General features: G+C 44.1%; 1 protein-coding gene across 1 annotated transcript in view; it reads left to right on the top strand.

Annotated features, from left to right (window-relative positions):
* The first annotated feature begins 1,604 nt into the window (after window positions 1–1,604).
* LOC309560079 (semaphorin-3F-like) overlaps window positions 1,605–24,723 on the top strand; it is a 169,428-nt gene continuing 146,309 nt past the window's right edge. The window contains exon 1 of the mRNA XM_082263599.1: window positions 1,605–2,470. Within this exon, the coding sequence (XP_082119725.1) occupies window positions 2,381–2,470 (90 nt within the window). The 5' untranslated portion in view covers window positions 1,605–2,380. The remainder of the gene's footprint in view (window positions 2,471–24,723) is intronic.

Below are 24,723 nucleotides of genomic sequence, written 5' to 3' on the forward strand. Positions count from 1 at the left end.
TCATGGTAAAGAGCCTATGACATAGGCTCTTTACCATGCGATCAGCTGTGTCCAATCACAGCGTAACTAGGAAGTTCTGGTGTTCTATCAGATTCTGCTACCGGAAGTGACGTACAGACTAGAACAGCCTACTGCGCATGCGCCATGCGTTCCAACATGGCCGCTATGCGTGGCAATAGGTTTCCTAATGTGACAGAACACGAAGCAGAGGACACGGACATCTTCTTACACTCATGCAAGTCCTGAATTTTACATTTATTTTAGCAGTAAACTCACCTTACTGTATATACTGAATAACAGTATTACATTTCTATTATTATTGTAATATAGTAAGTATAGCGAGAAACCTGCACGTAGAAGGTGGCGACGGCCATCTTGGTACACCCCGCACTGCTCAGCGACAAACTGATTATATAATGAAATAGACTATTTCAGTATATAAGGTGAGTTTACTGCTAAAATAAACATTTAAACCATCAGTGCTGCCCCTAAGTGCTGTAAAGGCTGCCCATCAGTGCTGCCCCTAAGTGCTGTAAAGGCTGCCCATCAGTGCTGCCCCTAAGTGCTGTAAAGGCTGCCCATCAGTGCTGCCCCTAAGTGCTGTAAAGGCTGCACATCAGTGCTGCCCCTAAGTGCTGTAAAGGCTGCCCATCAGTGCTGCCCCTAAGTGCCATAAAGGCTGCCCATCAGTGCTGCCCCTAAGTGCTGTAAAGGCTGCACATCAGTGCCCGTCAGTGCTGCCCCTAAGTGCTGTAAAGGCTGCCCATCAGTGCTGCCCCTAAGTGCCGTAAAGGCTGCACATCAGTGCCCATCAGTGCTGCCCCTAAGTGCCGCAAAGGCTGCACATCAGTGCCCATCAGTGCTGCCCCTTAGTGCCGTAAAGGCTGCACATCCGTGCCCATCAGTGCAGCCTCATCAGTGCACATCAGTGAAGGAGAAAACTTACTTTTTTTACCAAATTTTATAACCGAAACAAAGAAACTTTTTTTTTTTCTTCCAAAATTTTCAGTCTTTTTTTTTTATTTTTTTAGCCAAAAAAAAAGAAAACCCAGCAGTGATTAAATACCACCAAAAGAAAGCTTTATCTGTCTAAAAAAAAGAAAAGGTAAAAAATGTAATTTGGATACAGTGTTGCATGACTGCGCAATTGTCGCTCAAAGTGTGACAGCACTAAATGTTGAAAATTCACTTGAGCAGAAACCAAGTTTTTTTTTTCGGGTTATATTGACCGGTTACCTTTTATTTTTTTTTTCGCGTTATATTGACCGGTTCCGTTTTTTTCCTCTTTCAGGTTATATTGACCGGTTAAGTTTTTTTTTTTTCTCTGCCCAGAATAGTCTACGAATTAGCGGAAGCGTTGGCACGACATACGGCGGGTTTCGAATGACGTTGCTTTTGTGCCAAGTTATTCCTGTGTGGTGGTTGGCTTGTCAGAGGTTAATTGCATTGTAGCGACACTTGGGAGTCTTTCTCCGGTTGAGGCACAGTTGTCCACATTCTGTCTCCAGCTCTCGGTTCAGGTATTGCTGGGTCCTCCTTTCCCTCTTCTGCCCCTCTCTCCACCCTCATACCTCATGCTTTCTCCATTACCCCTCCTTAACTCTCCTCCTCCTCCTCGTTGGCTTTTATTGTGTTCTCTCTTCAGGTGTTGGGTTTTTTTTGTTTTTTTTTGGTGGTTGCTCCCTACCAAACAGAAGATCCTTGTCTTCTTCTGGTTCTCCTCGAGTTCTCTCCCTCTCGTGTGAATTAAAGGATCAGGTAGTTTGTTCTGTCCTTTTCCCTTTTCCTTCAATGTTCTCTCCTCCCTCATACCTCTAGCTGTGCTGGCCCTCCCTCTGTGCTTACTCTTATTCGCTCTTTTTCACCCCCCCTCCTCCTTCCCATTTCTGTCTTCTCTTGTCCCTCTTTCTTCCTCCCTCCTCCAGTCTCCAGTGTGTCTCTCTTCTTCTCCTTCACACTTCAACAGAATTGAAAGTGGAGCTGTCAGGTTCTGTCACAGTGGAGCCTCCCTCGTACTGTCTCACTTTTCTCTGCGTGGTGGCACTTAGTTAGACTTGCATTGCGTCTGTCACTCCCCCCCCCCCCCCTTCACCGATGTCCCTTTTGCTCCAAGAAAAAGAAAGCCATTGGCTGGCCGGAATTCTGGGACTGCAAGCACCTGCAACACTGTCACCATTGTTTTGATGGAAACGTCCTCCCACACCTACCTGTCAGACCTGTGATATCCTCACCCAACTCGTCTCCCAACTCATCGGCGGACCGCCGTCTTTCCTCTCGCCTTATTTACCTGCCGACACCTGTACCTTTTTTTATCCTGGGCAAAGGTTCATCTGCCAGTTTGGATGTCGCCTTCACTGACTATGCATCCTTCTCGTAATGTATGGATCGAGGTGGTGCAAAGTCATATCAGCTGATTGGGGTTTCCTTCATCCTCTTACCTTTTCACACCTTCATTTGCAAGCCCAGAAAGGTAAGTTCCGGGTTGCATGTGATGCATGGACTCTGATCAAGTTAGTTATTTCCACTGTTAAAGTTTCATAAAGATTAAGAACAAACTGGGGTTGATTTACTAAGACCCGGAGAGTGCAAAATCTGGTGCAGATGTGCCAATCCGCTTCTAACTTCAGCTCGTTCATTTAAACTGGAAGCTGATTGGTCTCTATGCACAGCTGCACCAGAATTTGCACTCTCTCTGTTTTAGCAAATCAACCCCCAAATGTGTTTGAAAGTTTGAGCTGCACCTTATGTTAAGCTGGATACACACTATACAATTTTCTTTCGATTTTTGTCCTTTAGATTTACCAAAACCATATAATATGAGGTCAGACCTAAACTCTTTCAATTTGTATGCAGTCAGGCAGGCCCTTGCACCACATAGTTGAATGTAAATATAAAGGAAATCTAACAACAAAAGTTGTATAGTGTGTATCCAGCTGAGGCTGGAAGTTTGAGCTGCTCCTTATGTTGGCTGTTGTGCACCATCCAGCCCCCCAAAGCTCTAGTTTTTGCACAGACCTGTAGGGTCATAGCATACATGAGTATGTGTTTATTCCCATGCACCATGGTGACACCTTCATGTTTGGGAATTATTGCCTGCCTCCCCGAAAAAACCTATCCTGGCTGAGATCTGTTCACCGATGGTGAGGGCTGTAGGAACCCAAAGCCATCAAGTTTAGTTAATGATCATCTACGTCCATGGTTACCCCTTGGTTTGAGCTTTATGGCTTTCTTTTATTCTTCGGGTTGCTTTAGTTTTCAGTTTTCTTCTGAGATATTTGGGAATTATTGCCGGCCTCCCGGGAAAACCTATCCTGGCTGAGATCTGTTCACCGATGGTGAGGGCTGTAGGAACCCAAAGCCATCAAGTTTAGTTAATGATCATCTACGTCCATGGTTACCCCTTGGTTTGAGCTTTATGGCTTTCTTTTATTCTTCGGGTTGCTTTAGTTTTCAATTTTCTTCTGAAATATTTGGGAATTATTGCCTGCCTCCCGGAAAAACCTATCCTGGCTGAGATCTGTTCACCGATGGTGAGGGCTGTAGGAACCCAAAGCCATCAAGTTTAGTTAATGATCATCTACGTCCATGGTTACCTCTTGGTTTGAGCTTTATGGCTTTCTTTTATTCTTCGGGTTGCTTTAGTTTTCTTCTGAGATATTTTGGAATTATTGCCTGCCTCCTGGAAAAACCTATCTTGGCTGAGATCTCGCGAAATTTCGGATTTTTGATAAGCTTTGGCAAAAAAAAACCTGGAAGCTGATTGGTTTCTATGCAGAGCTGCACCAGACTCTTTCAATTTTAAAGTCAATGGGGGCACCATTAAAAAACTCACGAAATTTCAGATTTTCGAAAAGCTTTGTCAAAATAAACCTGGAAGCTGATTGGTTTCTATTCAGAGCTGCACCAGATTCTTTAAATTTTAGTCAATGGGGGCACCATTACAAAACTCACGAAATTTCAGATTTTCGATAATCTCTGTCAAAATAAACCTGGAAGCTGATTGGTTTCATGCAGAGCTGCACCAGGTTCTTTCAATTCTAAAGTCAATGGGGGCACCATTACAAAACTCAGGAAAATTTTGGATTTTCGATAAGCTTTGGCAAAATAAACCTGGAAGCTGATTGGTTTCTATGCAGAGCTGCACCAGACTCTTTCAATTTTAAAGTCAATGGGGGCACCATTACAAAACTCACGAAATTTCAGATTTTCGATAATCTCTGTCAAAATAAACCTGGAAGCTGATTGGTTTCATGCAGAGCTGCACCAGGTTCTTTCAATTCTAAAGTCAATGGGGGCACCATTACAAAACTCAGGAAAATTTTGGATTTTCGATAAGCTTTGGCAAAATAAACCTGGAAGCTGATTGGTTTCTATGCAGAGCTGCACCAGACTCTTTCAATTTTAAAGTCAATGGGGGCACCATTACAAAACTCACGAAATTTCGGATTTTCGATAAGCTTTGGCAAAAAAAAAACCTGGAAGCTGATTGGTTTCTATGTAGAGCTGCATCAGATTCTGCACTCTCCAGTTTTAGTATCTTCCCCCCTCCCCCCCCAAAAGCGTTTTCATTTTTATGGGGTTACAACTTATTGTTAGTCTTTGCTTTCTTTACATAGGCACTCAATATTAACAGCAAATAAAGAGCAATTCTGCAAATTTGCTCAGTTTCCCTTCTAACCTACAACATCGATTTAATATCCATACTTAGGACAATGAAACAATGATCATTGCAAATAGTATGGGCAGCCTCTCTTCTTCTTCTATCCTGGCTGAGATCTGTTCACCGATGGTGAGGGCTGTAGGAACCTAAAGCCATCAAGTTTAGGTATGGGCATGGGTAGCCTCTCTTCTTCCATCGTGTCTCTGCAGGCTTTTGATTTACTAAAGCTGGAGCATCTGTAGGTTCATAGCGTAGATGGGTATGTGTGTATTCTCATGCACCATGGTGACACTTTCATGTTTGGGAATTATTGCCTGGCTCCCGGAAAAATCTATCCTGGCTGAGATCTGTTCACCGATGGTGAGGGCTGTAGGAACCCAAAGCCATCAAATTTAGGTACGGGCAGTCTCTCTTCTTCCATTATCTCTCTGCAGGCTTTTGATTTACTAAAGCTGGAGCACTCAGAATGCACCTGTTTATGGTAGCCAATCCGCTTCTAACTTCAGCTTGTTCAGTTAAGCTTTGGCAAAAAAACCTGGCAGCATGTTTATATGCAGAGCTGTACCAGATTTTGCACTCTCCAGTTTTGGTAAATCAACCCCCAAATGTGTTTGAAAGTTTGAGCAGCACTTTATGTTGGCTGTGTAAACATCATCTGTTGTACACCATCCAGCCCCCAAACCTCTTGTTATTTTCACAGACCTGTAGGTACATAATGTAGATGGGTATGTATGCAACAAGGTGATACTTTCATGTTTGGTAATTATTGTCTGCCTCCCGGAAAAACCTATCCTGGCTGAGATCTGTTCACCGATGGTGAGGGCTGTAGGAGCTCAAAGCCATCAAATTTAGGTACGGGGGCAGCCTCTCTTCTTCCATTATGCCTCTGCAGGCTTTTGATTTACTAAAGCCAGAGCACTCAGAATCTGATGCAGCTGAACATGGTAGCCAATGAGCTTCTAACTTCAGCCTTTTCAATTAAGCTTTGGCAAAAAAAAACCTGGAAGCCGATTGGTTTCTATGCAGAGCTGTACCAGATTTTGCACTCTCCAGTTTGGTGACACTTTCATGTTTGGTAATTATTGCCTGGCTTCCGGAAAAACCTATCCTTGCTGAGATCTGTTCACCGATGGTGAGGGCTGTAGGAACCCGAAGCCATCAAATTTAGGTACTTTTGACTTACTAAAGCTCGAGCACTCAGTTGGCTGTGTAAACCTCATCTGTTGTGCACCATCCAGCCACCAAACCTCTAGTTTTTTTTGCACAGACCTGTAGGTTCATAGCGTAGATGGGTATGTGTTTATTCCCATGCACCATGGTGACACTTTCATGTTTCGGAGTTATTGCCTGCCTCCTGGAAAAACCTATCCTGGCTGAGATTTGTTCACCAATGGTGAGGGCTGTAGGAACCCAAAGCCATCAAGTTTAGTTAATGATCATGTACGTCCATGGTTACCCCTTGGTTTGAGCTTTATGGCTTTCTTTTATTCTTCGGGTTGCTTTAGTTTTCAGATTTCTTCTAAAATATTTGTCCACATTTGACCTTTCGGGGTATATTTGAAAGGCTGGGGTAAAGTCCTATCATTTATTGGCTAGCTTAGAAAGAAGGAAGACTTTTTTAGACCCCAATTAGATATCAAAACTAGAAGAATGGTAGGATAGGAAAACTAGAAGAATGGTCAGAACTCTGGCAACTGAAATTTAATGTGGATAAGTGCAAGATAATGCACCTGGGGCGTAAAAACCCAAGGGCAGAATATAGAATATTTGACACAGTCCTGACCTCAGTATCTGAGGAAAGGGATTTAGGAGTAATTATTTCAGAAGACTTAAAGGTGGGAGGACAATGTAATAGAGCAGCACGAAATGCCAGCAGAATGCTTGGATGTATAGGGAGAGGTATAAGCAGTAGAAAGAGAGAAGTGCTTATGCCGCTGTACAGAACACTGGTGAGACCTCACTTGGAGTATTGTGTGCAGTACTGGAGGCCATATCTCCAGAAGGATATAGATACTCTAGAGAGAGTTCAGAGAAGAGCTACTAAACTAGTCCATGGATTGCAGGAAAAAACTTACCAGGAAAGGTTAAAGGACCTTAACATGTATAGCTTGGAAGAAAGAAGAGACAGAGGGGATATGATAGAAACTTTTAAATACATAAAGGGAATCAACTCGGTAAAGGAGTAGAGCATATTTAAAAGAAGAAAAACTACCACAAGAGGACACAGTTTTAAATTAGAGGGGCAAAGATTTAAAAGTAATATGAGGAAGTATTACTTCACTGAGAGAGTAGTGGATGCATGGAATAACCTTTCTGCAGAAGTGGTAGCTGCAAATACAGTGAAGGAGTTTAAGCATGCATGGGATAGGCATAAGGCTATCCTTCATATAAGATAGGGCCAGGGACTATTCATAGGATTCAGATATATTGGGCAGACTAGATGGGCCAAATGGTTCTTATCTGCCGACACATTCTATGTTTCTATCAAGCTAGCCCACCGGAGCTTAAAGGAGTTGTAAAGTCAGAAGGTTTTTTTTTATCCTAATGCATTCTGTGTGTTGCAGCCTGCCTCCCCAGCACCCCCTATTACTTACCTGAGGTCATTCTCTGTCCAGCGTTGTCCATTTGTCCCTCGGCCATCTGGTTGGTCTTCCTCCTGATTGGCCAGGACACAGCTGTGGCGCCATTGGCTCCCACTGCTGTCAATGAAAGTCAGACAATCAGGAAAGAGAGGGGGTGGGGCCGAATGTCAGCTCCATGGACACATGGAGCTGCAGCTTGGCTCGGGTGCCCCCATAGCAAGCTGTTTGCTGTGGGCGCACTCAACAGGAGGGAGGGGCCAGGAGCAGCAATGAGTGACCCGAGAAGAGGAGGATCTGGGCTGCTCTGTGCAAAACCAACTGCACAGAGGAGGTAAGTATGATATGTTTGTTATTTAAAAGAAAAACTAGACTTTACAATCACTTTTTAAGTATAAATCATCGTTTCTCAACCGGGGTTCATTGGATCCCTAGGGTTCCTCCAGAGGTTGCTAGGGCTTTCTTGAGCTATTTCTGCCCCTCAGTTCCCACTGAGAACATTGATCTTTTTAGCTATCTGTAAGGGTCCTTTCACACGGGCTTTCCGATCAGGTCTGCCTGTCAGTTTTTCAGGTGGGCTGATCAGAGGCTCCATGCAGCCCTATGGAGCAGTGGATGACATCTCTGCTGACACCCGCTGCTATCTGATCCGATCCTGTCCGTGAAATCCAGAAGGATTGAAACCCTATTCTTCATCCGTCTCGAACAGTTATGGCGAACCTTGGCACCCCAGATGTTTTGGAACTACATATCCCATGAAGAAGAGTGCATGAGCATCATGGGAAATGTAGTTCCAAAACATCTGGAGTGCCAAGGTTCTCCATCACTGGTCTGGAGGATCTTCTATAGAGGAGAGGGGGGATCTGATGGGCCTGTCTCAGCACAGAGAGCAGAGACGGACCTGTCAACCGCCTGCTCAGCAGGAATCGGCGGATCGATCCTCGCTGAGCAAAACAGAGTCTGCTGGATGGAAAGCCCCCGTGAAAGGACCCTAAGGAGGTAATTCTTCTCACTGTCCAAGTGTAAGGAGCGTTCTTCCCACTGAATATAACACAAATGTATCATCAGCTGTAGATATAGTAATATTTAGCAGGAGTTCCTTGAGACCGAAAAGTTATTTCAAGGGTTCCTCTGTGTCGAAAAGGTTGAGAAAAGCTGAGGGTAAATCATTATTTCTGAATATGAATGTCCTTCTACGTAAATTTTTTTCAATTTTTTCCATCCACGAATATTCAGTGCTTTGTTCCTTGTTTATTGTTGCTGCGCTGGCATTGCTTGCATTCATGTGTTCTGTCGTAGAACGCAGTACGGTAGCTTTTCAACTCTTTTTTCCGCTGACTGTGTCTCTATTCACACCCTATCACTGTGTCATACTCTTGACTTGTCCTTCTCTCACCTTTTGTAGTTGAGGAGAACATCTCCCTCTACAAGTCTCCACCCTGTCTAGTCATTCTGAAGCTTTGCTCTTTAACCTCATCCCTCCATCCTCCTCTGCACGGCTCTCACTTTCCTTCTCCTTCACTCTGTCCCCTTTTTTTTGTTTGCCTTGCCCATTCTGTTCTGCCTTCCAGCACGTTCTTCGCTCGCCCTCCCATACCAACCCTAAGTTGGATGGAGATGGAAGGAGGAAAAATAAGCACAAGCCTTTCGGTATCTAGTGCCTGGTACGAGGTGTCCCAGGTTTGAGAGGTGGTGGTTGCTCTCTTGTACACGAAGCTGAGAAAAGCCAAACTGACAGATCGGCATTCTTCCTTTTCTAAAGCCTGAAATGGTACCTCTGCCAAAAAAAGAGAGCAATTAGACTCTTAACCCCTTCTGAGCAGACGTTAACCCGAGACGTTTCTTGAGGGATTTCCAGTTTTCAGCTTTTAGAATCCATAAAACAATGGGGATCAACTAATCCCCCCCCCCCTTTCCCAAACAATAATAGTTCTCGTACTTCATAGACTGAGCGTGTTTCTGCATCAGAGTGTTGCTAACACTGTGAGTAGTATGACGTCTTATGTGTAAATGTATCAAGTCTGACACAGCAGGCCAGAAAAAAAGAATTGTGCCGCAAAATATCAACTAAAAATATTTAAAAAACATATATATCAATTTTTTTGGTAATGTAAAAAAAGAGTGAGTAATTAAAAACAATCACTTATGTATGACATAACATAAGTGTTACACCTAGGAATACACCTCATATAATTGGATGGATCGACACGTTTCACTCAGATAATGAGCTTCTTCAGGATCCGGATATATGATACAGTCTTCATGGTGTATACCTTATGGTGAATGAATAACATAGTATACAAATCAATACAGCATATTAATTACAATCAATACATACATATAGAATATACACTTTAATATATTCAATACATTAATTATGATTGCCAGCGTTTATGGTTATTGTAGCCATTTTTTATTTTATGATTGCCAGCTTTTCTTGTTTTTCTTAAGCTATTTTTTTTTTTATTACCAGCTTCTCTGATTATTTTGGCTTTTTTTCATGATTTCCAGCTTTTCTGGTTATTTAAACTTTTTTTATTTTTTTTTTTATGATTGACAACTTTTCTGGTTATTTCAGCTATTTTTCATGATTTCCAGTTTTTCTTGTTTTTTTTTTTAAGCTATTTTTATGATTCCCAGCTTTTCTTGTTTTTTTAAGCTATTTTTATGATTGCCAGCTTTTCTTGTTTTTTTTAAGCTATTTTTATGATTGCCAGCTTTTCTTGTTTTTTAAGCTATTTTTTATGATTGCCAGCTTATCTGGTTATTTTAGCTATTTTTTTAATGATTTCCAGCTTTTCTGGTTATTTCAGCTATTTTGCATGATTGCCAGCTTTTCTTGTTTTTTTTTTAGCTATTTTTATGATTGCCAGCTTTTCTTGTTTTTTTTTTTTTTAAGCTATTTTTTATGATTGCCAACTTATCTGGTTATTTTGGCTTTTTTTTTTTTATATTCATAATTTCCAGCTTTTCTGGTTATTTTAGCTATTTTTTTCATGATTTCCAGCTTTTCTGGTTATGTCAGCTATTTTTTTATGATTGCCAACTTTTCTGGTTATTTTAGCTATTTTGCATGATTGCCAGCTTTTCTTGTTTTTAAGCTATTTGTTATAATTGCCAGCTTTTTTGGTTATTTCAGCTATTTTTTATGATTTTCAGCTTTTCTGGTTATTTTAGCTAATTTTTTTATGATTGCCAGCTTTTCTGGTTATTTCAGCTATTTTTTTATTTTTTTATGATTGTCAGCTTTTCTTGTTGTTTTTGCTTTTTTTTTTTTTTTTTTTTATTCATAATTTCCAGCTTTTCTGGTTATTTTAGCTATTTTTTCATGATTTCCAGCTTTTCTGGCTATTTCAGCTATTTTTTATGATTGCCAGCTTTTCTGGTTATTTCAGCTATTTCCCATGATTGCCAGCTTTTCTTGTTTTTTTAAGCTATTCTTTGATTGCCACCTTTTCTGGTTATTTCAGCTTTTTTTTTTTTTTTTTTTATGATTGCCAGCTTTTCTGTTTATTTTAGCTGTTTTTTATGATTGACAGCTTTTCTGGTTATTTGCTTGCAAACAGTCTGACCATCCAGTGACCTTTCTTCCACTCTACATACAACTGCTAATTAATTGCAGTAAATTGTACATACACCAGCTGTAGATTGTCCTGGCTTATCTCTGCCTTACAATAAAGTACAATGGGTAATCCTCTGAATTTTGCCAGCCTGCTTAACCTCATAAGGACTGTCCCACGCAGATATACTGCGGCAGGGTGGCCCTCCTGCACAAAATCACATACCTGTACACAGGGCCGCTGATAGGGGGCACCACCAGTCACCCTGTAGAGAGCTCGGGGGGGGGGGGGGGGGCCCTACAGCACCCGGGATCAGTGCGGTCGGGCAGAGGGGCAATTACAGCAGGAAGCTCCCTCCCTCCCCGTGTTCCCCCCTTTCACTGTGCCCCCCTCCTCCTGCAGCGCTGCAGGCTTCCCTATCCTGTTGAAAAAAAAAAAGTAAAATAAACATTGGAATAAATAATTTAAAAATATATTTGAAACAAAAAATTGGGATTTTTTTTGTGTGAAATGTAAAAAAAGAATTAAAAAGGGCAATTTCACACAGGTTCTCTGTTATGTTTGTGTCCACTAATAATGATTTTAGTGTATTTTTAGTGGAAATATTGTCTTAAAATATATTTTAGGGGGGGAAGGGGGCGGGCCCTGCCAGGTAGGCTGTGTGGGGCGGGCCCTGCCAGGTAGGCTGTGTGGGGCGGGCCCTGCCAGGTAGGCTGTGTGGGGCGGGCCCTGCCAGGTAGTCTGTATGGGGCGGGCCCTGCCAGGTAGGCTGTATGGGGCGGGCCCTGCCAGGTAGGCTGTATGGGACGGGCCCTGCCAGGTAGGCTGTATGGGGCGGGCCCTGCCAGGTAGGCTGTATGGGGCGGGCCCTGCCAGGTAGGCTGTATGGGGCGGGCCCTGCCAGGTAGGCTGTATGGGGCGGGCCCTACTAGGTAGGCTGTACGGGGCGGGCCCTACTAGGTAGGCTGTACGGGGCGGGCCCTGCCAGGCAGGCTGTACGGGGCGGGCCCTGCCAGGCAGGCTGTATGCCCCATCATTTCTAACAGCAGCCCTGCCTGTATATAATTTTGTGCAGTGGGTAAAAAATAAAAACCGCAGAGGTGATCAAATACCACCAATAGAAAGCTCTGTTTGTGGGGAAAAAAAGGAAATCAACTATATTTGGGTACAGCGTCGCACGACCGTGCAATTGTCAGTAAACCACTTGCCATCCAGCGCCCTACTTATACCGCCGCAGGTTGTCTCTGCCACGCGAAATGACGTACCTCCCCCACAGGGGGAGCCAATCAGCGGGTCCAGTGATTACCGCTGGGGACCCGCGATCGCTCCTCATGGAGACAGAACGGCGGTCTGCTGGTGTACACACAGTAGACCGCTGTTCAGTCAGTAATGAACACAGGGATCCTCTTATTTAGGAACACAGGTCTCTTTGTTCATGCAGCAGGCTCATCCCCCACACAGTTAGAAAGCACTCCCTAGGGGCATACTTAACCCTTTGATTGCCCCTGGTGTTAACCCCTTCCCTGCCAGTGCCATTAGTACAGTGACAGTGCATTATTTTAGCATCTCGGGCATAACTGTATGATTAAAGTTATAGTTAACTAACCTATCTCAAATATCATATACCATCTCGGTATCTATAGTATATAGTAGTGATCGACCGATATCGTTTTTTATTGCCGATACCGATATTTTGGTCATCGCATATTGGTTTTGGTCGATATTTTTGTACATTAAAAAATTTATTTTTTATTTTTTTTCACATTTTTTTACAGGTACTCTTGTGGGATCTGGGGGTGTAAAAGACCCCAAACCCCTCCTCTGCACTTAAAAGCATTCAAAATGCCAAGTTTGGCTGTTTTGAATGCTGTAATTTTTTTTAATTTGGCGCTGAGTACCCCGGAAGTGATGTCATGTCTGGGTTTTTGCATGGAGACCCAATCAGAGCCAAATGCAGCTTTGATCGGGTCTTCTCTTCGGCGGCCGTGCAGGATGGTTGCCCGGGCAAGCCGCGGGAGGGGGGGGGGGGTTGACGTCCCCTCCCGCTCCTTGTAATGACAGCCGAGCGGCTTCTCAGCCGCATCGGTTGTCATCACAAGACAGCCGACCGGCGGCTATGAACGCCGGTACCGGGGTGATGCTTCTAGCTGCAGGCATCACTCCGGTACAAGCACTTTCCCAAAATGCCGGAAGTATCGGCAATATCGGTAACCTCCGGGTCCGATTCCGATATATCGGGGAAAGTGCAGATCGGCCCTCAATATATTGGCTTTGCCAATAATCGGTTGATCCCTAGTATATAGTTAACACCTATCTCGGTCATAAATGTAATGTCACTGGTCCCCCCAAAAATGTCAGTTAGGGGTCCGATCTGTGCGCCGCAATGTCGCAGTCCCGCTAAAAATCGCAGATCGCCGCCATTACTAGTAAAAATAAATAAATAAAAATGACAAATATCTTTCCCCTAGTTTGCAGACGCGATAACTTTTGCGCAAACCAATCAAAATACGCTTATTGGAATTTTTTTTTACCAAAAATATGTAGCAGAATACAAATTGGCCTAAAATGATGAAAAAGTTTGATTTAGAATTTTTTTTTTGGGGGGGGGGGGGGATGTTATATAGCAGAAAGTGAAAAATACAGCTTTTTTTCAAAATTGTCGCTCTTTTTTATGTTTATAGATCGCGAGTGGCCGGCGGCCATCGGAGCCGCCGGGCAAACGCGCTGGCTCCCCAGGGAACGAGCGGGGATGGGAGCACGCCGGCGGCGGCGCGCGCTCGCCCCCTACAGGCTCGTCGACATCGCTTTGCCTGTAAGCGGCTGAGTGCCGCAGTAAATAGACATTAGGCAGTCGGCAAGTGGTTAAAATAACGCAGTGCCGCATCGCAAAAAAAATGGCCTGGTCATTAGCGGGGGGGGGGGGGGGGGGAATCTTCCGGTCCGTTACAATTACGGGAAGTATACAGGTGGCATTAGATTGTAAGCTCTAACGAGCAGGGCCCTCTGATTCCTCCTGTATTGAATTGTATTGTAACTGTATTTGTCTTCCCTCAAATTGTAAAGCGCTGCCCAAACTGTTGGCGCCATATAAATCCTGTATAATAATAATGATAATAAAATGAATAATAATACAGATGTTTCACCACCTTTTAATTTCCTAAAGGATGGTTTCTTCTGTTTCTTTGCTGAATAAACGGTAGCAAAACCTGCAAGATGTTTACACGAACCTGCAGCAAACACTGAACCCTTTGCACAATAGCCATGCACTGGTGTTTTGTCTATGTACATGCGGCATTGTAGGAGGCCCCATCAGTGCCAAACCTCATTCGTCAAAATAAAGAGCGACAAAGGAGGCATTTACCCCCCCTCTTTCCCCTTTCGCCAGCCATTCTGTATTCACCAATCAGATTTTACTTTTTAACTGTTCCGGGCAGATGATTTTTTGATTGGCTGCCAAGAATGACTGCACTTTAAAACATTGCGCTCTTTGCCTTACACAACACATGACATTCCGTCGCTCCAATATTTAATCCACAATAGCTTTCTTATTTAAAGAAACAAGAGCATCGCACGAAAGAGTTTTACACAACCGTACACCAAACCCCCTGATAATGAAACAAATCATTCTTGGAGCACCCCCAATTTGTCAAAACATCCATTACCCACTTCAGCCCCGGAAGGTTTTACCCGGATACCATATATAGGCAGCAGCTGGTCGGCAATGGGTAAAGTTGTTGTAAACTTCAGACATGAAATATGAACAAAGTATATCTCTCTATAGCACATGTGTCAAACACAAAGCTGGGGGCCGAATCTGGCCCTCCAGACATTTCTTTTGGCCCTCGCACCTCTCCTGCAGCTGCTGCACCTCCCTTATCTCTGCCCCCACCTTGTCTCGGCAGACGACAGTAGAGAGGAGGACAGAACAGCTTCACCGGTTACTGTGCAGCCACAGAGAGGCTCATCTTTTCCAATCGCCCCCCATATTCTTCGAGCACCCAATTTGTCAAAACATACATTATCCACTTCAGCCCCAGAAAGGTTTTACCCGGATACCATATATAGGCAGCAGCTGGTCGGCAATGGGTAAAGTTGTTGTAAATTTCACATATGAAATATGAACAAAGTATATCCCTCTATAGCACATGTGTCAAACCAGAGGCGTAACTAGAACCTTCAGGGCCCTGATGCAAGAAACCATGAAGGGCCCCCCAGACCCCTGGCCGGGGCCCTTACCTTCAAGCCCAGGGCTCTTCCCACTAATCCTGCAGTCTTGGGGCCTCCCCAGAGTGGTGCAATGCCAGGGTCCGGTCGCAAGTGTGACCTTTGCGATCCTGGAAGTTCACCCACTGGTTTGCTACCGGGCCCCGATTGCAACCCCTGCAACCCCTGTAGTTACGCCCCTGTGTCAAACACAAAGCTGGGGGCCAAATCTGGCCCTCCAGACATTTCTTTTGGCCCTCGCACATCTCCTGCAGCTGCTGCACCTCCCTTATCTCTGCCCCCACCTTGTCTCGGCAGACTGCAGCAGAGAGGAGGACAGAGCGGCTTCACCGGACACTGTGCCTCTGTCAGGGATTCACTATTGTGCGCAGGCGCACTGGCGCCGCAAACCGGTTAACGCCTATGCCCATGTGCATACGCAGAGGCGCCTTGAATAGTTATGCATGCGCGCGCAATCACCATTGGCTCCAAGCGTCCTATTTAAGGGCAGTGGTCACACTGAATCTTTGCTGTGTGATCTTCAGGTCTCCTGTACCTGAATTTACTTGCTGTTCCTGATCGTCTGACCTGCCTTGCCTTTGACCTTGATTACCTGCTGCCCGCCCTGACCCCGGCTTGTCTTGACTACTCTTCTGCCTCACCCTGATCTGCTTATCCGCTACCGGCTATTGGACCTGCTCTTGGCATGGCTGGGGAATCCGGAGGACCGCGACCTGGTGTTAGCACGCAGCCAAATCCATCCCCACCATCAGGGGCCCTGGTTAATACCGGCTAGCACTTAGACTCCGCGCCTCTGGTGAACCTGTGTCCTGCTAAGGTATCCTGTCAGCATCCCTGTACTGGGATCGCACATAGTTCCAGGCTCTTCATCTGGTGAGACATTCCTCTACACGTCAGGCTCTGCCACAACCTCCCTGACAGCCTCACTGTGCAGCCACAGAGAGGCTCGTCTTTTCAAATCCCCCCCCCCCTGCTCAACGTTTGCAGTAGAAAGGAGGACAGAACTCCTCTTACAGATCCTGCACTTCTCTATGCAGCCGCAGCACCCCCTCATCTCCGCCTCAACAGGTCTCAGCAGATTCAGGCAGCTGACTCCAGCCCTCCTCTAGTCCTGCTTCAGACCCTACACTTTCTGCTTCCCAGCTCCGCCCTCAGCTTCTTCTTGTAAACCGCACATGGTAAGGGGGGTGCACTGTGATGTAAGGGAGGGTGGGGGGCTCTTGATTTCTGATGGTGGGGGGGATACAGATAGAACTGGCCCTCTGAGGGCAACCATAATGCTGATGCGGCCCGCGATGAAATGGAGCTTGACACCCCTGCTCTATAGTGTGTACTTGTCTCAGTCCAGAGCACTAAGTGTAATTTCTTTCTGCTGCCTCCTTCCTCTGCTATCAGCATGAATCCTGACACCAAAAGAAAAATGGTGACAAGGGGGGACCTCCAACACTTTAAAGGGATGTAGAGAAGACTTCAGACAAACAGGTACAACTTATTTAGAAGGATTTGTTTCATCTGTGTGCATCACCCAAAGCCGGTCACTTCACTGGTATATGGGGGGATTACAACCACTTTTAAATGGACCTTCAGTTAAAAAAAAAAAAGCACTTTTTATTCCAACAGTCCTCTCCCTCCCTGCAATCTTAAAAACATATTTTTTTCTCCTCCACTCCTGAAGCCTCTAGGGACATATCCTAGAAGGCATAAGCTTCAACACAGTGGCCGGAGGAGGCTGGACTTTGCGGTGCATCATCAGGGGCTGCTGCCTGATCCAGGAAGAGACATCTAGCTCCAGACAACACCAGAAAGGAAGATGTCAGTATGGAACCTGGTGTACAGTGCCGGAGCGGTAGATGGACCTGGAGGAGCTTGCACCTGGTGGCATGTCATCAGTGGGCTGGCTGCAAGAACCCAGAAGATATAGCTGTCTCACAATGACATCATAAAGGAAGATGGTGATGTTTATTACTGGAATGGTGAGTGGATCTAGCGGTGCCTTATCCGGAGTCTGGCTGCCTGTTCCAGGAAGAGACAGCCCGCTCCGGACAACACCAGAAAGGTAGATGGCAGCCTGGGACCTGGTGTGCAATGTCGGAGCTGTAGATGGACCTGAAGGAGCTTGCAGCTGTTGGCACGTCATCAGTGGGCTGACTGCAAGAACCCAGAAGAAACAGCTCGCTCACAATGACCCAAGAAAGGAAGAAAGCAGCATGTAATGTGGTGTGAAGCACTTGGGTGACGGGTGGACCTGGTGGTACGTCATCAGGGGTCTGGCTGCTTGATCCAGGAAGAGACAGCCAGCTCCTGACGACACCAGAAAGGAAGATGGCAGCCTGGGACCTGGTGTGCAATGTCAGAGCTGTAAATGGACCTGAAGGAGCCTGCAGCTGGGGGCACGTCATCAGTGGCCTGGCTGCAAGAACCCAGAAGTGACATCAGAAAGGAAGATCGCAGCATGGAACTTGGTGTGAAGCACTGGAGTGGTGGATGGACCTGGTGGTTCGTCATCAGGGGTCTGGCTGCCTGAATCAGGAAGAGGTAGCCAGCTTTCATGACATCGGAAAGAAAGATGGTGCAGCATTGAAACAGTAGATGGACCTGGAGGAGGGTGAACCTAGTGGTGGTTTATCAGTGGGCTGCCTGCAAAACTGCAGAAGAAACAGCTAGCTCACTATGATGTCAGAAAGGAAGATAGCAGCGTGAGACTTGGCGTGAAGCACTGGAGTGGCAGGTGGACCTGGTAGTGTATCATCAGGGGTCTGGCTACCAGGAAGACACATCCAGCTGTTGATGTCAGAAAGATGGTGGTTCATGGCCTGGTGTTCTATAAAGCTTTCTGAAATATGTAGGTCCCATATTCTAAGGGGTCTCAGTTTCAACACAGCGGCTAGAAAAGGGTGGACCTGGAGACACATCATCAGGGGACCAGCTGCCCGTACCAGGAAGACACAGCCAGCTTTTGATAAAGTCCGTAAGAAAAATGGCAGTGCAGGGCCTGGTGTGCTATGAAGCCTTCTAAAATATTTATGTCCTATATTATTCAACACAGCAGCTGGAAGAGGGAGAATCTGGAGGCTCATCGTCAGGGGGCCGGCTGCCTGAACCAGGAAGAGACAGCTGGCTTTGGATTACATCAGAAAGGAAGATGGTGGCATGAATCCCAGTATGCAGCAGCAGATGAACCTGAAGGAGGGTGGAACTCGTGGTGCATCATCAGGGGGCCAGTTGCCTGAGCCAGGAAGAGACAGCCAGCTCCTGATGACATCAGAAAGGAAAATGGTGGCATGGGATCCAGTGTGCAGCGGCAGATCGACCCGAAGGAGGGTGGATCTGGTGGTACATCATCAAGAGGCCAGCTGCCTAAACCAGGAAGAGACAGCCAGCTCTCAATGACCTCAGAAAGGAAGATGGTGGCACAAGACCCAGCATGCAGCGGTCTGAGGACCTGGAGAAATGGGATCTGGTGGCACGTCATCAGGGGGCTGGCTGCCTGAGCCAGGAAGAGACAGCTGGCTTTGCATTACATCAGAAAGGAAGATAGTGGCCTGGGAACCGGTGAGCAGCAGATGGACCTGGCTGCACGTTATTAGGGGGCTGGCTGCCTGAGCCAGGAAGAGACAACCAGCTCTTGTTGACATCAGAAATGAAGATGGTGGCATGAATCCCAGTGTGCAGCAGCAGATGAACTTGGAGGAAGGTGGAACTGGTGGTACATCATCAGGGGGTCAGCTGCCTAACCCAGGAAAAGACAGCCAGCTCCCGATGACATCAGAAAGGAAGATGGTGGCTTCAGACCCAGTGTGCAGCAGCTGAAATACACAAAAAAAAGAAATAATTTGAGCATTTTTAGGCATTTCTATTGAAGTCTGTGGGGCCAAAATGCCAATATCTGCCTCAAAAGTAGCTTATGAAGATTTTTTATTTTTATTTTTCCTTTCTCTATCCTTTTTATCATTTTTTTCCTTTATTTTTTCTTTTTATTTATTTTCTTTTTTTTATCTTTTACTTTTTTCTTTTTCATTTCTTATCTTTTTCTTTCCTTTCTTCTTCATCTTGGTGTTTTCTCTTTTTCTTTTCTGATCTTTTCTTCTTATTCGCTTTTTTTGTTTTTTGTTTCTTTCTTTTTCCCCGTAATCAAGGTAATTGGAACAGTTGGACAACAATGACTTGACATGACTATCTTCACAGCAAAGAGATCATTTTTACAAGAAGGTGTTATTTTAAGGAAGTCCAAAAAATGAACTTTGGCACTGACTCTAAAATCCGGCTTTGAAATGGTCTGACTATTAAAAAAAAAAAAAAAAAATGTTTTTTTAGGCATTTCTATTGAAGTATGTGGGGCCAAAAAAAATGCCCAAATCTGCCTCAAAAGTAGCTCATGTAGATTTTTTTATTTTTCCTTTCTCTATTTTTTTTTCCTTTTTATTCTTTTATTTCTTTGCTTTTATATTTAACTTTTTTCTTTTTCTTTCCTTTCCTCTTCTTCCCTATCTTTTGTCTTTTCTATTTTTCTTTTCTTCTTATTCTCTTTTTATTTTTTTCCCCTAATCAAGGTAATTGGAACAGTTAGACAACAAAGACTTGAAATGACTATTATCTTTGTCTTTTCTCTTTTTCTTTTCTTTTCTCTTTTTCTTTTCTTACCTTTTCTTCTTATTCTCTTTCTTTTTTTTTTTGTTTCTTTCTTTTTCCTGTAATCAAGGTAATTGGAACAGTTAGACAACAAAGACTTGAAATAACTATCTTTACAGCAAAGAGATAATTCTTACAAGAAGGTGTTATTTTAAGGAAGTCCAAAAATGAACTTTGGCACTGACTCTAAAATCCGGCTTTGAATTGGTCTGACTATATTAAAAAAAAATGGTTTGAACATAATTAGGCATTTTTATTGAAGTATGGGGAGGGGGCAAGAATGTCCAAATATGCATCAGAATTAGCTTATGTAGACTTTTTTTATTTTTAATTTTCCTTTCTTAATTTTTTTTTTTAATTTTTATTTTATTTTTCCTTTTTCTTTTTTTCTTTATATTTTACTTTTTTTTTCTTTTTCATTTCTTATCTTCTTCTCTCTTTCTTTCTTTCTTTCTTTCTTTCTTTCTTTCTTTCTTTCTTTCTTTCTTTCTTTCTTTCTTTCTTTCTTTCTTTTTCCCGTAATCAAAGTAATTGGAACAGTTAGACAATAAAGACTTGAAATGACTATCTTCACAGCAAAGAGATCATTTTTACAAGAAGGTGTTATTTTAAGGAAGTCCAAAAATGAACTTTGGCACTGACTCTAAAATCCGGCTTGGAATTGGTCTGACTATAAATGAGTTTGGTGTAGCAATCCCGGCAATCGGCTTCCACGCGTCACAAAAGTCCACCGACAATTATTTTAGGGTAGGAAAGCCTCACATCCCTTCAAGAAAAAATAATTTCCAATAAGAAACCTCACCGCTACTAAAAATATATGTTCACGGCCTCCGTGCTTCCTTCTGAAGGCCAGCCTGTTATAATGAACTTCCTTTATCCTGCTCTATATTCTCACGCTCCTTTCCTTACGCCCAAATCCCATGAAAGCCCTGGGCCGAAGGTACAATTGTCTTTTTTCACAAAGTACATTTGCATCCCAATCTGACCCTGAAATGCAATGCCCGCACCACTTCCTGAACATTGTCGGTCTGAGGGATTTTGTTTTTTTATAGAATCATTTCTGGCTTCTAATTTTGGAACTTTTTTTTTTTTTTTCCTTTTTTTGGAAACGCACAAAAATATCCAGTGTGTGACAATCATTTTAGGTAACCTTAATTACTGTTCAATGGAGGAACCATGGCTGCCGTCCTGGCACGCTTTACATAGTCAGAGAGGATTTGGTGTCGACAGGAAGATGAGCACTTTCACTTTTCTGTATAGCAATAAACACAGCTTACTATATATATATATATATATATATATATATATATATATATATATATATATAGTGTGTGTGTGTATATATAATAAATATTGGGCCCCCTTGAACTTTGCAACCTTTTGCCACATTTCAGGCTTCAAACATAAAGATATAAAACTAATTTTTTGTGAAGAATCAACAAGTGGGACACAATCATGAAGTGGAACTAAATTTATTGGCTATTTCAAACTTTGTTAACAAATAAAAAAACTGAAAAATTGGGCTTGCAAAATTATTCAGCCCCATTTACTTTCAGTGCAGCAAACTCTCTCCAGAAGTTCAGTGAGGATCTCTGAATGATCCAATGTTGACCTAAATGACTAATGATGATAAATAGAATCCACCTGTGTGTAATCAAGTCTCTGTATAAATGCACCTGCACTGTGATAGTCTCAGAGGTCGGTTTAAAGCGCAGAGAGCATCATGAAGAACAAGGAACACACCAGGCAGGTCCGAGATACTGTTGTGGAGAAGTTTAAAGCCGGATTTGGATACAAAAAGATTTCCCAAGCTTTAAACATCCCAAGGAGCACTGTGCAAGCGATAATATTGAAATGGAAGGAGTATCAGACCACTGCAAATCTACGAAGACCTGGCCGTCCCTCTAAACTTTCAGCTCATACAAGGAGAAGACTGATCAGAGATGCAGCCAAGAGGCCCATGATCACTCTGGATGAACTGCAGAGATCTACAGCTGAGGTGGGAGACTCTGTCCATAGGACAACAATCAGTCGTATACTGCACAAATCTGGCCTTTATGGAAGAGTGGCAAGAAGAAAGCCATTTCTTAAAGATATCCATAAAAAGTGTCATTTAAAGTTTGCCACAAGCCACCTGGGAGACACCAAACATGTGGAAGAAGGTGCTCTGGTCAGATGAAACCAAAATCAAACTTTTTGGCAACAATGCAAAACGTTATGTTTGGCGTAAAAGCAACACAGCTCATCACCCTGAACACACCATCCCTCACTGTCAAACATGGTGGTGGCAGCATCATGGTTTGGGCCTGCTTTTCTTCAGCAGGGACAGGGAAGATGGTTAAAATTGATGGGAAGATGGATGGAGCCAAATACAGGACCATTTTGGAAGAAAACCTGATGGAGTCTGCAAAAGACCTGAGACTGGGACGGAGATTTGTCTTCCAACAAGACAATGATCCAAAACATAAAGCAAAATCTACAATGGAATGGTTCACAAATAAACATATCCAGGTGTTAGAATGGCCAAGTCAAAGTCCAGACCTGAATCCAATCGAGAATCTGTGGAAAGAACTGAAAACTGCTGTCCACAAACGCTCTCCATTCAACCTCACTGAGCTCGAGCTGTTTTGTAAGGAGGAATGGGCAAAAATTTCAGTCTCTCGATGTGCAAAACTGATAGAGACATACCCCAAGTGACTAATAGCTGTAATCGCAGCAAAAGGTGGCGCTACAAAGTATTAACTTAAGGGGGCTGAATAATTTTGCACGCCCAATTTTTCAGTTTTTTATTTTTTAAAAAAGTTTGAAATATCCAATAAATTTCGTTCCACTTCATGATTGTGTCCCACTTGTTGATTCTTCACAAAAAATTACAGTTTTATATCTTTATGTTTGAAGCATGAAATGTGGCAAAAGGTCGCAAAGTTCAAGGGGGCAAAATACTTTCGCAAGGCACTGTATATGAAGACAAATACGTTTTTTAGTTGTAGGAGACTACATTATGTAGGTGGGGTGCAGCGCGGTGCGGCAGAAGTAACACACAGTTGCAGCACAGTCATAGAACTTGTGTTGAGATAATGCAAAGGCAGTTGACAAACAACCCAGTGGGAAGCCAGCCCAGCCGGGAACACTCACAGGTTCAACAGCGTGTAGAGAGCAAGTTTCAGCCGAACTGACAGCGCCTGTTGAGAGGTGCAGAATATGGACCAGCCATCTTGTGCCCAAGCAAGTAGATGTCCAGAGAAGTTACAAGCCCTACACTTTCCTTCAGGGACCTTTCCCTGCTAGTTCTGTATCTACCAGGCAGGATACCTTTCTCTACTCTACTAACTCACAAAATGGGTGCCAAACCTGGAAGCCAGGGCCTTTAAAAGGCTCTGCCTGACCCAAGATGGCTGCTAGAGTCACATGGGGTGGTAGCATCCAATGGGTTAGCTTCCCCCAGTGTCCCAGGAAACCATAGAGGAACCATGTTTATAGTCCATTATAGGACCATTTATAGTCCACATTACCAACTGCTGGGATTCCATACACCCCCAGAAATTTAACTTTTACATGTTCCTGGCCAAAAAATATCCAAAGCAAAGGCATTGAAATCATCTGTGGTCAATATTACCAATTTCCGAGAATCCCAGAAACTCTGACATCTATCTGTTCCTGGCCAAGAAAATATCCATGGCAAGTTTATGGACTCTGGTCAATGTTATCAGTTGTGGAGATTCCTAGATACTCCTACACCTATCTTTTTCATGTTCCTGGCTGCAAAAATATCTATAGAAAGGTTGTGCAAATCATCTGTGTTCCATATTCCCAGTTGCGGAGTTTCCCAGACGCCCTCAGGCACTTATCCTCTACATCACATGTGTCAAACACAAGGCCCGCGGGCCGAATCCGGCCCTCCGGGCCATTTTATGTGGCCCTCGCACCTGCAGGAGAGCTCCAGTCCTCCTTTGGTCCTCCTCCTGACCCTGTACTTTCTGCTTTCCAGAAATGCCTCCAGCTTTTTCCCAGCAGCAGCACAAGGCAAGGGGGGTGCACTGAATGTAAGGGAGGATGGGGGACTCAACTTCTGATGGTGGAGAGGTTCTTGGTGTTTATGTAAGGGTAAGGGATGCTCTGGACAACTAATCTAAAGGCCCGTACACAGGTACCGATTGTCGGCCGAAAAGATTCGGCCGACGGTCGATCGGCCGATTGTAGGCTTGTTAGTATGATGCTTCCGACAGCCGACAGCGCACTTTCGGCCGAACAGAATCTGTCGTGCAAGCATTAAAATTTTTGTATGCCGACACCAGAACGGCCGATTGTTCGCCAGTCAGTACAGATTTCGGCCGACAGACAGCAGATTTGCAAGACTGGGCATGCTCAGAAAAGAAAAAACAGGGAAAGTTAACCATCACATGACATCACTTCTGCAGTCGGCTGTTGTTGGCCGACAAAATTTGTGTGCAGTCTTTTGCACTTTTCAGCGGACACGACAGCCCGAGGACAAAAGACAGCCGATCGGTACGTGTGTACGGGGCTTTACAGATACAACCGGCCCCTTTGAGACCAATCATAATGCTGATGCGGCCCGCAATTAAATTGAGTTTGACACCCCTGCTCTACATCATGCTGGCCACAAATATATCTAAAGCAAGGGCATGGAAATCATTTATGTATAAGGTATGGCCCATATTACCAACTGCGGAGATTTCTGACACCTTCAGAAACATAAAATATCCATAGCAAGGGCATGGGGTCACCTGTGATCAATATTACCAATTTCAAAGAATCCCAGACTTGCTCATACACCTATCTTTTATGTGTTCCTGGTTAAAACAATATCCATAGCGAGGCAATAAACTCATCTGGGAATCTCTGCAATTGGTAACGTTGATCACAGATGAGACCATACCCATGCCATGGATATTTTTTGGCCAGGAAAATGTTAGCTAGGTGTCAGAGCGCCTGGGATTCTCCGAAGTTGGTAATCTTGCCCACGGATGATTCCCATGCCCTTACTATGAATATTTTTTGGCCAGGAACATGTAAAAGATAAAATTCTAAGGGTTTGTGCAACCTCCACAAT

The sequence above is a fragment of the Pelophylax lessonae genome (assembly GCF_965119305.1).
Source record: "Pelophylax lessonae genome assembly, chromosome: 7".
Taxonomy (NCBI): Eukaryota; Metazoa; Chordata; class Amphibia; order Anura; family Ranidae; genus Pelophylax; species Pelophylax lessonae.